Source organism: Chironomus tepperi, unplaced genomic scaffold (genome assembly GCF_022539635.2).
Source record: "Chironomus tepperi strain 1889 unplaced genomic scaffold, CSIRO-AGI_Ctep_v1 contig_454, whole genome shotgun sequence".
Taxonomy (NCBI): domain Eukaryota; kingdom Metazoa; phylum Arthropoda; class Insecta; order Diptera; family Chironomidae; genus Chironomus; species Chironomus tepperi.
The window spans coordinates 135,931-151,969 of NW_027226576.1; the positions used below are offsets into that span (position 1 = coordinate 135,931).

The 16,039-nt window shown below is 26.1% G+C and overlaps 2 protein-coding genes across 5 annotated transcripts; one reads left to right on the forward strand and one right to left on the reverse strand.

Moving 5' to 3' along the window:
• Nucleotides 1-1,808: 1,808 nt before the first annotated feature.
• On the reverse strand, nt 1,809-4,071 carry LOC139098822 (putative leucine-rich repeat-containing protein DDB_G0290503). The gene is made up of 5 exons (XM_070651153.1): nt 3,652-4,071; nt 3,359-3,578; nt 2,312-3,299; nt 2,090-2,229; nt 1,809-2,023 (listed from the first exon to the last, which is right to left on the reverse strand). The coding sequence occupies exons 1-5, from the start codon at nt 3,829-3,831 to the stop codon at nt 1,848-1,850; spliced, it is 1,704 nt and encodes a 567-aa protein (XP_070507254.1). The 5' UTR covers nt 3,832-4,071; the 3' UTR covers nt 1,809-1,847.
• Nucleotides 4,072-4,301: 230 nt separating this feature from the next.
• Nucleotides 4,302-15,896, forward strand: LOC139098826 (heterogeneous nuclear ribonucleoprotein K-like). 4 transcript variants are annotated; one of them, XM_070651160.1, is made up of 11 exons: nt 4,302-4,402; nt 7,980-8,198; nt 8,268-8,324; nt 9,820-9,863; nt 10,561-10,633; nt 10,848-10,946; nt 13,455-13,583; nt 13,686-13,818; nt 13,886-14,133; nt 14,202-14,371; nt 15,755-15,896. In XM_070651160.1, exons 2-11 carry the CDS (start codon nt 7,989-7,991, stop codon nt 15,774-15,776), a joined length of 1,185 nt encoding a protein of 394 aa, XP_070507261.1. In that variant the 5' UTR covers nt 4,302-4,402; nt 7,980-7,988; the 3' UTR covers nt 15,777-15,896. The 4 variants fall into 4 exon arrangements, with proteins under 4 accessions (XP_070507261.1, XP_070507258.1, XP_070507259.1 ...); XM_070651157.1 differs by lacking the exon at nt 15,755-15,896 and adding an exon at nt 15,337-15,744; XM_070651158.1 differs by lacking the exons at nt 4,302-4,402; nt 15,755-15,896 and adding exons at nt 5,356-5,462; nt 15,337-15,744.
• Nucleotides 15,897-16,039: the final 143 nt, after the last annotated feature.

Below are 16,039 nucleotides of genomic sequence, written 5' to 3' on the forward strand. Positions count from 1 at the left end.
GGATTGAGAATTCATTTCGAATTGATACAAAAACTTCAAATTTGGAATCTTAAATTTTAAAAAAATTAAAAATAACACATTTAAAAATCATGTAGTATGACACTATATAACTGATTTCATAATTTCAGCCACAATTTTAGAAGCTGAAAATTGAAAATTTCTTTAAAAATTCATATTAAATTGTTAATAAATTTATAATTAAATTTTTTGAAAAACCAGAAATTAAAGATATTTGCATTCAATTTCTTAAAATTTTGTTGAAGCTAAACTAAAGATCTCAAAAATTTAGGCAAATTCCTTTTAACGACTTTTTTAATTTGAAATATTGGTAGTGAATGGAATCACAGTGTTGATTATGCTTTAGGGCCGTTCACTTATTACGTTCGCTTTTTAGGGGGGCCCCCTCCTCTACGATTTTATAACAGCCTAACCCAAAAATTTTTTTTTGTTTGGAAATTTTGTAACAAGGGGGGGGGGGGGTCTAGAAATTCGTTTTTTTGCGTAACGTAATAAGTGAACGGCCCTTTCTTGCTATCGGATCCCGAAAGATCTCGGATTATGGAGATCAGTATTTTGCGAAATTTTTTAACATTAACTTATCTTTTTTTACTAGTACATTTACCACATTTTTGTCTGCTTGAAATGATTCTTTGAGCCGTAAAATTTTAATAAAACAGTTAGTATTATCTTCACACTTTAATTTGGCCAAAAACGTGTTATTTTTCTTTAATTATCAATATCGATAGAATACTTTTTTTCATCATCCTATTCCCGGATCAGTTTTTCAAATCCTGTAATCCCGGGATTGAAATCCCTAGTAGTGGCTTATATCGTTAATTCAGGGTACGAGGTCTGATCAAAATTTGAATGCTTACAGCACTATAAATTAGTTTTTGAAATACCACAAAAATTAGATTCTTTACCCTAATTTTAAAATTTTAATATTAATAATTTTCCTTAGTAAAATTAAATTGTGAGCATTAAAATTGAAAAAAAAAATATTCTAAAACTTTAATTTTAGAATTATTTCTAAGAGTGTTTAAAAAAGAATCAAAAAGTATGACAAAAAAAATTGACAAATTTGATACTTGAACTCTCAGTGACCGGAAAGAATTTTGAAAAAATTGTCTTTTTTAAGGCTACATCAGAATTACGTACGTAAATCGTAAGCAAATTTTCGGCAAAAGGTAATTCAATTAAACTTCCACTTCATCATTAACGTGGTTTTTCGACAGTCAACTTTCTAAGCTAAAGCACAGATAAGCAAAATATAAAGCTTTAACTGGAGGAGTAGTTCGGAGACAAAAAGACTGACGGGCAGACAAAAAGCGGAAAATAGTGTTTTTTCCTGCCTTCTACTAATTCTGAGTGACTTATTTTCTTCGATGTGACAGTTAAACATGCAATAAATAAAGTCAGATTTGCGATGCGATTTGATGCAATAATTTTAAAAAATTTCTAAACTTTTGCTGAGTTTTTTGCAAGTGTCTATTAAGAACTTATTTTATTTCAAAATACATTCCAATTGACAATCACCTTTATTATAAACTTTTCTTGATAATAGTATTTAGCTTTAAAATAAGTATGTGAATCAAAAAACTAGGAAAAATTCAATGTATATTTATTGTGGCATATTAATAATGTTCAGAATTCATCATTTGTAACTTTCATCTTATCTAAAGAGCAATAAACCATAGACAGAAAATAACCAGAAATATTTCAACGATATACATATGTAAGTAATTGTAAATAAAATATATTACCCTGCACGTCAGTAAAACCAGCCGAAAGTTTAGAGAAATGCTATGTTATTTGTTTAAATACAGTTTATTCATGATTTCGAAAATTTAGGATTTAAATATTCTAACAACACGAACAATATATGATCTGCAAATGGGACACTCATTTAAAACTTTACCACAGGAAATACAAGACACTGAATGTCCACAATCAAGGAAAACGCATTCAATAGGTGCATCCATGCATATTTTACATAAATCATTTGTTGATAGTCTATCAGATGCTACAAGAGAAAATTAAAATCATAAAATTATGTTAAAAAAGCTTTTTAAAGTCTTCGTAAGCTTACATGGTGCATTTGCATAACTTTCCCAAAGTCTTTGAACTCTTTCCTTAAGTTCTTGTTTCTCGCAACAGCCTTTGAAATCAACTCTATTCAGTGCCAGCAATTCTTTCAACTGTTTAACAGACAAATAATCCAAATCAGAGCTATAAAAAAACGATGGGAATTTTTAATAAGGAAAATTTTTTTTATATATAAACATGACATATTACATATAAATATATTTACCTTGATTGTAAATCTTCCAGTGTTATGAAACGCTTTGAAGTGTTAAAGGAGCAAGATGGTTGTGTACTTTCTTCATTTGATGAAGCTTCAGTTTTTTCAAAATTGGTAAAATTAATCCTAAGGTTTTGTTCAACTGATGTGGATGGACCAGAAGTGTCGATAGGCATATTAATTTCATTTCTAACTGTTTCTGTGGACTCCAACTTCGTATCCAAGTAGTCCATGAACTGTTTAATTTTAGTACTGATTTCTTTTTCTGTACGATGTGAAGATTTAAGCTGTTCATTTAATTTAACAATTTCTTCTGTTATTTTTGATTTAGGTTTGCCACACTTTTTGCATGATATTTTAATATTAGTAACTTGCCCATTGCAATTGGAAGATGTTGAAATATCGACATTATCAAATGATTTTTTAAGATTTAAAAGTGAGTTGTCTGATTTTCTACGAACAACTTCGACCAAATTTTCACATGAACTAGTTTTATCACTTTGTTGTTTTTGATTAAATGTTTCGTTTAAATTTAATTGAATGCTTTTATTATTAATATTGTTATTACCAAATTCATTCAGTTTCTCGTTTTCAATAAATTGCCAGTCGTCATCACATTGTCGTATAGATGCAACAACTTCTTCAAATGATGAATCACTTGTTGTATCTTCTATCTTTGCCTTCTTAGGATTATTACATAAATCGTTATTTTCTTCATTAAAAATACTTTGACGTTTTTCGGATATTTCTGCAAGAGCTTCATCAGAACAGCATTCACAGTTTAGAAGTTGATTATTTTTTAAATGTGGAATGTACGAAGCATTTTCATCCTGACCATCTTGCATTATTTCACTCGAAGAAGTAGATGCTCCGCAGTTTAGATGATTTGTGTTATTAATTTGTGAAAGATTAGAACCGCTAGCTTTCGGTTGCTGCGTCATTACATTTTCCTTCTTGGTTTGTGATGCTTGATTAAAGCATGTAGTTTTCTGCAAATCTAAATAAAGAGTAATTTCTTTTTAGCTAAAAGTAAAACCTAATAATTAAGACTATTACCTGTAGCAATTTTGTCTGTAATAGATGTGAAAAAAGTTTGGCAGGTTTGTTTAATTTGATGGGAATAGTTTTCAAAATCTAATGGTGATGAGGAATTAGATGCGATTGTTTCATAATATGAACTTGAATTAACATGATTCGTGATTAAATTGCACAATTCTTCCTTCTCTACTACACCAGAAATATTTACTTTGCGTGACTGAAGAAAGAATATTAAATCCTATTTTGAAAGGAAAAAAAATAAAATAAATTTTAGTTTTAAATTAGTTAGATATAAACAATTTATCATTTACCTTTGTTTTTAAAAGCATTAACTCATTTTGGGAGGATGAAATAAGAATTATTTCACAGCGGATACAGAAATTTTTTTTACGCTTTCCCAAACAGTTTCCACAATAATAAAAATGGCATGAAACGCACGTACGCTTTCTTTTAAATAGATTAAATTGTAACTTGCACAAATTACACGGCATCTTTTTTGTTATATTAGGTATTTAACTTTTCTAAATATTTCTTTATCGATATTTCTATATTAATATCGTCACATAACTTTTCATCTAAACCCTTTGTTTATTATGCTTTATAATCGAGTCAGTTAAACTCCTAAAGCAAATTAATTTATTTTGTGATTTACTGAACGTAAACTATGTTTCTATCTCTTCTAAATTAAGAATTTTCATTATTTTATTATTATCAATAATTTTTTCACCCAAAAATTATTTTTTGAATTTTGTACGACCGTTTTATTATTAGCATTTAGTAGCGTCTAGCATTTTGTATTACTGTTACAATTTACTGACCAAATAAAGAGCTAATTTAATTAATTCCAGATTTTTGTATAATATTTTTATCACTGAAACCTCATTCTAATTCCGACAAATGTTTAAATTTTGTATTTAACTTTATATAACGGATTTTTAAAATTTAAATCTTTGTGATTTCAGTAAAAAAATGCGGATACAACTTCACATCATAGTATTGTTTTAAGTGAATTTCTCTTTTATTAATTTTTATAAAATTATAATAGAACAAAACATTCAGTCGGTAAGTTCCCTAAATTATCAATGATACGAAGTAGCATTAATGCGAAATATATAGGAATGTTCTTTAAATGCTTATCGAAATCATAAAAAAATGGAAAAATAATTTACGACAAACGCTATCATTTTTTTGTGAAAACAAGCAAATGCATTATTTCAAAAATTATATGTATATTGAGGAAACAATGTTTTTACACTAATGGAGAATCTAATCAATTGCCTATAAAAAGCTTAGTTAATATGTTTCTGAATATTTTCATCATGGAAAAGCTGGATTGTCTATGCAAACATATCCTGCTATATTTTAATATGGAAATTATTTTCTGTCTTCGGAATTCATATGGGTTTATTTTTTTTTTACAAACATACTATTTTGAAAAAAAAAATTGTTGTAGGCGCCCATACTATGTTTTTAACTGTATTTTGAGTATTTTTGCACACTCTTGAAGGTATAAATGGTTATTTAGAAATTTTCTTGTCATATATTCAGAAATTTGTTTCTTCAATTAAAAAACATAATAATTTAACTTAGACTTTCTAACTATTTCTGGTAATACAATTTGGGTATCATTCAGTCGGAAATAAATTTATTGTAGTAATAATTATTGTTTGATGAAAAGAAAAAAAATTATCGCCTTCTTTTACTAATATATGCACGAAAAAAATATAACTACCTGTTTTTAGCAAACGAATGTCATTATTCTATTTTTTATCCGGTTCGGCAAGTTAATAGCATCATTTTCTCGTACACGTGCTCTTATGAGAAAATTACGCATTTTTAAAAATAATTTCTTGTTTTTACTTTCTTAAAACGAAAAGAAAATTCGCATCAAGGAAATGATTAAATAGTAAAATATGTATGTGTTGTACAAATATTTAAAACAACACGAGCCTTTTATATAATTATAAGCATCATTCATGAAAACAAAACAAGATTTTAAATATTGAATCATGAAAAGTTTCACAGTTTATAATTAGTGCGCGTATCTATTGTCCGCATTTCTTAGACTTTTTCGTCTCATCTAAATTTGATTATTTGTTTGTACCAATTGCAATTCACTCAGGTATATTGAATAGGTATTTCTTTTCGAATATTTTAATTATTCAATTAATGTAGAAAATAATGAAAAATAATTTATTTTTCTTTTAATTCTTACACGTCATTTAAATGAAACTTTATTAAAAATGTATGTAATAACTATGTAATTTACTCTCAAATTCATATTTCTAAGTCTTTTTTTAAATGGTTGAACTGTAAAATATTAAAATGTAACATATGCATTTAAAATTTCAAATTCTCATGATTGAACTAAATTTTATGGTGTATCGATAGATTTTCATGTTCTATCATTACATATTAGTTATTAACTGCCACTAAAAAAATTGTATAATAGAAATTATGCTAAAGTATCGTTTCTGTATTAAAGACACATATGTGTGTCCCTTGTAATGGACTATTTGCGTGTTACTATCAAAATCGAAATGTTTTACCTAGCGCTGTACATACAAATAACAAAGTGTAATGCTGAATGGGAACTCGAACTCAAAAAGGTTCATCTAATGAATAATTAAGTAAATTCGATTAGTTTTATTTTTCGTTTTGTTTGTGTATTTGGAACTGCACGATCTTAAAATGTATGATGTATTGAAGCATTCATGAAAATTCGATATTTCTCTTCCTTTACTAAAAAAATTTACTAGTGTAATTGGTTAAACTGATTTTCATTCAAAGTGCAATACAAAATCAAATATTCCTAAAAGTTGAAATTAATATAAAGACTTATTTTTTTATGATTATTGCAAGCGAAATACACTGTCAAAATTAAGAAACCGATTTGATGAGTATCTTAGCGTATTAAAATACCGATGTAATAAGTAAATTAGGTTAAAAGGGTTGCGATATTCTTAATTGTTTCGAAAATAAAACTTCAAATAGACATGTTCAATAATAAATAATAAATTTTTAATATTTATAACTTAAAAAACCCATGCATTGATACTACATGGCTCATTAAAAAAAATTTAGGAGTTGTTTTTATTGAATGTTAGTTTTGTATCAGTACATGATCAATATTTTTTTAAATCTACAAATCAAGCGTTTTTTACAGTCGGATTTAATTATTTAACTACGGATTTATACACATATATACAATATGATTTATATATTCACATAGTTCTTATATGTAGCTCTTTTTTTTTGACGATAAAAAGAGCTGAAAATATTGAAGAAATTAAAGATGGGATGTGGCTAAATACATTAGTTTAGGTTGCTGGACAACAAACGTGGAACAACAAAAGACAGTCAGGAGATTCGATATTTCACCTCATTAATATATTATCATTTCTCCACGTTTCATTTTTATATTTCAAACAATTTACGGCTTTAATGTTCGTGAAACTCGCAAGCTTTCGTGAAAATTTCAGTGAAAAGGGGCTATTCTAAAATATATACTTTCATGTTTAAGCGATATTGTTTGAAACATACAGCACATAACGTTGAAATTGAAAATTGCTGTTTGTACATTGACGATATTGTCATTTGATTGAACTCCCACTACAATTTCTCCACTTTTCATACTTTTCTTTTCAAAATCCCTTTTCCAAAGGATATATAAATACAATAAATTCTGATTAATCATCACAGTTTCAAATCATTTTTGAAAGTAAATTTTCTCAGTGGAAAACTAAAAATTTAATTCAGTGTGTTCAAAAAAATTAATTTTTCAAAATTTTACATATTAAAAGCTTTATTAACTGAAAGTCGTAAACAAGTTTTATTGGATTAGTGATAGAAAATGGATTGAATGCTTATATTAATCTGAGGTGAGATCATTTTTCAAAAACCTGTTGAGTAAATAGTTTTATTGTTCTGACAGAAAAGTAATAATGTTTACTTCAATGATAATGGCTCCTTAAATACATATATCCTATTTCAATCATGTAAAATAATTTAAAAACACTTTGTTTGATTTTTTTGTTTGATCTAAAATAATAACTTAAAATGATTAAGTTTTAATATTTTTTACGTAATGATTTATTTTCAAAGTGTTTACATATTACGTTCATAATTTCAAATTAAGAAATTATAAATAACATTAAGAAAATTATATACACCTACTCAAATAAATCATTTCAATTGAAATTTAATTCAGTTTATAAAGAACATTCGAATAAGCAGGTTTAGTTAAGGGCAATTCTCTGGATGATTTTTTTGCCCTTTACTTTGTTTGAATTTTAAGTTCAATGTTTGCCCAAAGAGTAGAATAAATACAATATATTTTAAACAGAAACAAAATAAATGTGTTCATGAACTTGAATTTGAGTTTTTTGTTCCATGAAATCAATTTCCATTTATGGAATCTTGACTATTTATCCACTAACGAAATGAGAATGATCTTGAGATAGGTTAGTGCTGATTTCTTCCAATAATTTATTATTTATACTTCATAGTTTGTTTGAATTTTAAAACCATTTTGATTAAATATGAAATGGTATTATTTTAAATCTAAAACTAATAAGAAAAATGCAAGTGCAATATAAATACATACTTTTTAAATGAAGTCAAATTTCTTATTTTCTAGTCAAAAACAATGAAACGTGAGAACGAAGGGAATCAATCACAGCAAATTAATATGGAAGACTTGGACCAAGAATATCCAAACCAGAATACTGATAATCAAGATCAGGAATCAAATGAAAATAATTCAAACAATCAAAATCAAGATAGTGGACCAATCAATCCACCAAAACGCCAACGTCGTAGCGATGACGAAGAAGTTCGTTTGCTGATTCCTAGCAAAGTAAGCAAAATTTATTATTCTTAAGTTATTTTTTAAGCTACTTATAAAATTTCATTTAAATTCAAAAAGATGGCGGGTGCAATTATAGGAAAAGGTGGCCACAACATTCAAAAACTTCGAACTGAGGTTTGTGAAATATGATGATTTGATAATAATTTTTCAACTGTTTATTTTTTTTGTTAACTCCAATTTCTCAATTTTTAAAAATCGCGTTGACTATATTTTAATTTTTTGAACCAAGAAACTAAATCAGTATTATTATTAAATAGACAAGCGTTCTAAAAAATTCTACTAATTTATTCTGAACAATCAAATATTTTTCATAAATGTTTATTTAGTTACAACATTAATTTTAGTTCAAGAAACTTGTGAGTCAAACCAAAAACTTACTTCATATCAGTCGATTTTTAACTCTAATTCAAACATACATAATATGATCAAATACGACTGTAAGTTACGAACTTAATATTATTAGTTAATTTTTGTTTTTAGTTAGAATTTTGCTTTTGTTGCTGCTTTATTTTCATTTGATAAATGAAAAAAACTATCAGCAGCATGCACTGCATTTCTGTCAAAAAATTAAAATAAATATTTTTCATCCAGAAAAATATTTCCTCAAACCGAATTTTTTTAATCAATTTATGAAAATGTACTGTCAAAATATTTTTGTTCTATTTCTTAATTATATATGATTTATGAATTTTTTCACTAAATATATGATTTTTTCTCATTCTCTCCCCATGAATCCGAATTTAATATTTGTTGAAACCCGTGTGATCTCAAAATTTGCGAAAAAAATGATCCATGACACTATGTGTTGCCAAATGCCCAAATCTCATCGATGCCCTGCTCGCCTGTTCATCGCTACATACATATGATCAATGTGCTCATGACCTGAAATCAATGTTTTACATTGAACATTTTTTATTCGTCCACTTAACATTCTGAATAAATAATCCGTTATATAATATGATCAAATTCATCTCATCTGAAATGATAAATGAAAAATACAATGCCTGTACTGGTCTGATCTTTGCTGATTATTCGCCGAACAAAATAAATCAACAACTCATCTACCCAATTAAAAATCTGATATGGTAAAAAAATTCCTATACTTCAACTTGGTTTTATCAATTCTTGTTTATTTTTTCGTATTAATGTGATTTTTATGCATCACATTCCTAATTCACGATATTTACCTAAATTAATATATTCTGATATGTCTTTATATAATAATTTCATAAAACCAAATATTTTACAAATCTTTGATATAAAATCTTAACTTGATTGCAAAAAAAAAACTTTTTAATGAATGAACAATTTTTAATTTCACATTTAATGAATTTTTGTTCTTAAATTATTTATTTCCTTTTTGTATCATTAACTTTTTATATAATTTTTATTTATTTATTTACCTTTTTTTTAATTAAAACTGATCAACATATTCTTATACTGTTTGAAATAATTTCATTCGCAAAAACTAAAAATTGAAAATACAAAAAATCGTACCACATTTTTAAAAACTCTTAACTTTATGTCTGAAAACATTCCATTTTTTTACAATATGATAACCATTTAATTTACTCAACACGTTTATCTCTTTAAATTGAATTTTGAACAGTATAAAGTCCAAGTGAATGTTGGCGATTGTCAAGGTCCTGAACGGTAATGAAAAACTTTTGTATCCTGCATATTTAATAGACTTTTCATACGCTTAATTAAAAAAAATCCCTAAAATTCCTTGTTTATTGAAGTTTCAAACGTGAATTTAATGGGAAAAAATGTAATTCTTTAACGGTTAAATCTAATATAATCAAAACTAATTTAAACATCGTTGAACTTAAAAAAATACCAATTTTGATATGACAACTATGAAATTTGTAAAATGACCAATTGTTTTAAAAATTTCAACAATTAATTTTAATATTTTTCTGCTCGAACAACATTGGAATCTTATATAATTTTTTTTTTTTTTTAATTTCTTAATATCTCATGAAATTACGAATTATGGACATTGGCATTAAAATGGCGATTTCATTAATTTTTATTCTAAATGACATGAAATGAGAATACAATTTAAAATAAAATGGATAATTTGCTTCCATTTTGTTTAGTTTTATTCATGAATAATAGTACAACAGGATTAAACATTACTTACTCAAATGCTGTTTTAAAACAGATATCTCTATTTTTTTTTGAGAAGCAACTCCTACATAATAGTAATAATCCTTAGAATCTAATGCTTGTATTAAATATTTCATAATATCCTAACCAAACGAAATTCTTTTTTAATTAATTTAAAAAATTTAATATACAAAAATAATTTATGTTTGTCACTTAATTTTCTTCACATGATGGCCAGTGTTATTACTATCGCTTCAAATTTGGATACATGTTGCACAGTTATTAGAGAAATCATGAAGCATTTTGATAAGGTAAGAAAAAAATCTTAAATGAGAATATTCTGATAATTACAATGGTTTAAAGTTTTAACTAGATCAGACTGCAAAATAAATTTTTTCAATGTTGAACATGTATTATTAAAATCTTATTTTCATTTAATCGATTTCTACGAAACTATTTAACATGTTCTATTTCCTAAATTAATTTGACTGAAATTTTATAACATTTTTTTTTTTTTTTTAACAGGGAAACGCTGATGAATGTGAGTTGAGAGTTCTAATTCACCAAAGCTTGGCAGGATGTGTCATTGGGAAAAGTGGAGCAAAAATAAAGGAACTTAAAGATGTGAGTTTTCTTAAGCTTATTAATCACATCATTGAAATTAATACACTCAATGTTATTTGTTAATTCTTTAAAAATATTTTTCAAGTTGTATTGAGTCAATTGATGAAAAATCAATATATTCATTTTTTCGTTTTATAAATTTCGTATCTTAGCAACATTTTTACATGACAAATTTTGACCATTAGTCAATAAGCAATCCTTTCATAGTTTTCTGACATGAGCTAAATTAATTATATGAAAAGTAACACACAATTTGTTGTATGTACTACTGTAGGAACATAAATCTATTTTTGTTAACTTTTTCTTTCTACAGTATTAACTCTTAAATTAGACTCTGTTTTAAAAATATTTAAATTTCTTTTTTCATTTATAATATGTATGTTTCTTATCCTAATTTGGAAATATTTTAAAACTTCTTTCATTTTTGTTTTACATTATTTTTTTCTATCTTTATTTTATAAATTTAACGTTATTGTATTAAATGTTGGCGGGCTCAAGAATGTAAAACCTGTAGAACACATTTAAAGTATTGCCATCTGCCAATGTAGTTATTGTGTTAAGAAAATATATTGTATATCAGAAATATAATGATCCTGTGCTCAATACACACAAATACACACTCTTGAATTGAAGCACATGTCACAGCATTGCTGCACATAATAATAATGGTAGTCAGCAGCTGGAATGCCGTACATATTTTTCTTTCTTTTCTCTTTCATCTTCTTATTTCTAGTGTTTGATGAATAACAAATTCAAAAATATATGTCCTATTCTTCAATACTTTTTAATTTTATGAAAAATTAACTTAAAAATTACTAGTTATAGTCGCTTCTTTATATTTGAATTAAACTAAAAAACTTTATAGTATCAAAACAAAAAAAAAAAAGAAGAAAAAATATTCCAAAGTGAAAAAAGGAAATATTTGCTAAAAAAAAAGTCAAAAATGTTCCTTCTCATTTTTTGAAAAAGGATGTAGAACATCCGCTCCATAATATATGAAAACCATAATAAATTATATGCACACAGTTACATGCGTTTAAAGATGAGAATTAACTACATATATAAAAATACATGTAAAAATTACACGTCTATGTTTTCATTCATCATATGGCTTCGTTTTATTTTTTTCTTCTTTTCAATATATTTATTATTTCTTTTACATTTTGTCCTTTTTTCCTTTCTTAAGCTTGCTTTCCTTATAGTTGCATATATATATTTGAAATTGCACTAATACATATTTCAAAACATAAAGAAAGTCTTTTGAAGAAAATTAGAGAAACATATATTTTAATTCTTGATGCTCTCCTTTTCACACACTAATGTAGTAAAGAAAAGGACAAAAAAGAAAAAAAAGGTAAAAGGCGCTTGCGCATAAAGTCTCTCTTTTCTCTCTTTAATTCACCTTTATTTAACATGGAGCAATATTTCGTAAAAGTTCATTCGGTTTTGTGACGTTGTTAGATTCACTTATAGTTCATATATCAATAATTATATAATCGTTAAAGAAAAATGAAAACTTTGAAGTGCTTATCGTCATAAATATTTATTAGATATCTTTGGTTAATCAAAAAAAAAATCAATATATTGAAATAAATTATATGAGTGACTATTTCATAATTAAAAAGGAAGCATCTGTGAAAATTGTATGAAGGATATTGATTTAATTGTTTTCGTGCTATAAAATGCTTCTAATAAGTGTGTTTAAAGTATTTCACGAGAATAAGTTACTTCGTGAAAGTAGTCTTATAAAAAAAAGGATAAAAAAAGAATTAAAAAATATGAAGCACCGTAATGGCGAGATAATATTTGATATGCGCTAATTTATGTAAGCTTCGAAAATTATTTGAAAATATTTCACGCTTTTATTTTATATTTTATTCTTGAATTCTTTACTTCAAAAATTTTCTATTTTTTTTTTTCATCAAACTTAGGGGTAGAAAAAATACAGAAGTTTTTGTTAGTGCCCTTGGAAAGCTTATAATAAAATTTTGTATGAATAATCCTCCCAAGAATTCAGTTTTCCTTTCTCTAGAGTTCTCCACGGCATACGTTACTTAAATGAATTTTTGTATTTTTTAAAGATTTTTAATAACTGAATAAGAAGCCAATGAACAATATTAAAATCTAATAAAATAATATTAACTTCATAAAAACATATAATTTTAACTTTTATGTTTGTATTTGTTGCATACAGAAAAAGAATAATAAATAAACTAAAAGGAAACTACTAATATTGTTATTAGTGAGAGACTTATGTTCCAATTTAGTAACTATGAAAAGACAGATGGCCAGGATGTTTAATACATACATACAACGATAATGCAACGAAATTATTGTTGCACTTTGAAATAGAAAAAATATTCTTTTTCTGGAAATGTGCTGAGATTGATAAATTTTCTGGTTGTTTTTACAATAAATCAAAAAGCAAAAATGTCAAAAAAAAAAATTAAACATAAAGTTTCTTTATAAAAAATTATTTTTATTCTCATATTTTTTTTTTTATTTAAGAGGATCGGATGTCGCTTGAAAATATTTTCAAATATTGCTCCACAAAGCACAGATCGTATTGCCCAAATTGTCGGACGAGAAGATCAATGCATTGATTGCCTAACTGAAATTATGGATCTTATAAAATCGGTATGTTCTAATTCTTTTTTTATTTATTTATTTTTTTTTTTTTTGTTAGCGAAATTTTAAGTCAATCTATTTATTTATTTATTTTATTTTTTTCATAAATAGACTCCAATTAAAGGACCGGTCCATAACTATGACCCACATAATTTTGATGACTTATATGCTGACGAATATGGTGGATATGGTAGCGGAATGAGTTCTAATTTTCGAGATGGAAACGGTCGTTTTGAAAGAGGAGGTGTGCTTTTGAAAATAAAATAAAATATAAAATTAATACTTAATCTTGAATTATATATTTTGCTTAGGACGATTAAATGATCGAGGAAGATTTAATAATGATCGTCGTGGAGGCGGTAATCGTGGAAATGGTAATAATACCATGAGAGATTATGTTGACCCGTGGGCAGTGAATATGAATGGAAACAATCAAATGGGAGGAATGAATAACTTTGGCAATGGGAATATGGGAAGTACTTCAGGAAATAACAGCAACTTTGGTAATAATGTTGATATGGACGGAAAATCTTCAACTCAAGTTACAATTCCAAAAGATGTTAGTTAGAATTCATTTATTACTTTTTTTTTTAAAAAAAAAAAAAGCTAATTGTCAATTTTTTTTAGTTGGCAGGAGCTATTATTGGCAAAGGAGGTGGTAGAATTCGTCGCATTCGTTCGGAATCAAATGCATTCATACAAATCGATGAAGCTCTTCCAGGTTCAACAGACAGAATAATAACAATAACTGGAACTTCAAAACAAATTCAAGCTGCGCAGTATATGCTTCAACAAAGGTAAATGAATATAACATAATAATTAATATTAAAGCATTCACAATTAAATTTTATTACATTTTGATTTCCAATAATTTATGTTCAATTCGAGATATTTTTCGTCTGCTAATTTTGTATAAGATACAATTGTCTCGTAAATATTTCTAAAGTTTTTTTAAAATTATAATATGAAAAAGGGAATATGAATGCATAAACATAGTAAATTAAACAAAACAAAACTTAGTGTTAAAGTATGGGCTTTTCTTTTAAAACAATGTGAAAGTCTCAAAATTTTACGATTCCTGCAATAATCGAGTGGCAAATTTTGATTTTTGTATGGAAGACTAGTGATTTTGTTGTTTTGTGTATTTGAAGTAAAGTTTGCTTCAATTAAAAAGAAAATTAACAAAAAATCTCTTGTCTTTCTACAAAGTTTGCCATAAGCTTCTGTGATCATCTTATAATATAATAATCTCGCTTAACTTTCTTCATGATTAATATGATAACATTTATGTATGCTAACAAGGTTCATTTTCTGTTGATTAATTACTAACAACTCTGGTGTAAAACGATTTATAATTTCATCACTTGCAGTCTCATTCCGTTCGAAGATTGATTTCATTTGTTGCTTGTTTCGAATTGAATTTCAACACATAATTGTGTTTTAGCCACGATAATATCAGTTCAATCGAGATAGAGCAGCATGTGTCAATTTTTGCCTCATCAAATTTATCATGGATCTGTAAATAAAGATAATATCGAGTGCTGTACATTCATTACTAACATCTTTCTGGATTTTACATTCAACATGAACATTAATTGATGTGTTAATGCATGACATATTCTTACGAATGAATTCGGATGAAATCATAAAAATCTTTGGAAGCGCAACAATATTTTTTGAATATCATTCATATATTCTCTCTTTATTAACATTTTTATTTATGAATAATTTATTTGAAGAATCTATTTTTCATTTTTTTCAGTGTCCGAAATGGAATGAAATGAATCCAAAAAAAAAATCGCCAAAATTATTACACAATTGCAGATTACATACCACATCATATCTAAATTTCTTAAATAGGTTTTAGTTTACATACAAAATACTCCGAATATCATACAGATAACACAAAAAGACCTAATATTCATTTTCTCTAAATCTTCTTTATTTTAAATTAATTTTTCAATCAACATTTCACAATATTATTGAATTATAATCTTTAGAAACTAACCTAATCTTTGAATCGGCACGATTATATCATGTTGCGCTTCTACAATCATACATATACTTTCAATATGTAGTTTTATTTTCTTTTTCTTACTTAGTATTTATTTGATTCATATTGTTATAAACTCTAAAAGCTAAGTTTGATGTTTTATCGGATTTATTTTGTTTCTTTAAAGTGTACGCGAGAACATGCGTTAATCATGTTTATCACATGTAACAATGAATGCATCAACCAACAGTTAAAGCCAAATCGTATTTTTTCTATTATAATAAACCATTATTTTCGTAATTAAAGATATGTAATTTGCAACAAAAAAATGAATACATAGTTATAAACTTAACCAAGTAATGGAAGAACTTTAAAAAATAAATTAAATCTATTGTAATGGAAATTTTCGGGAATAATTAAAAATCATAAAATTTTTTATATTGAATTTTTTTGTATCATTCCAATTCATTTT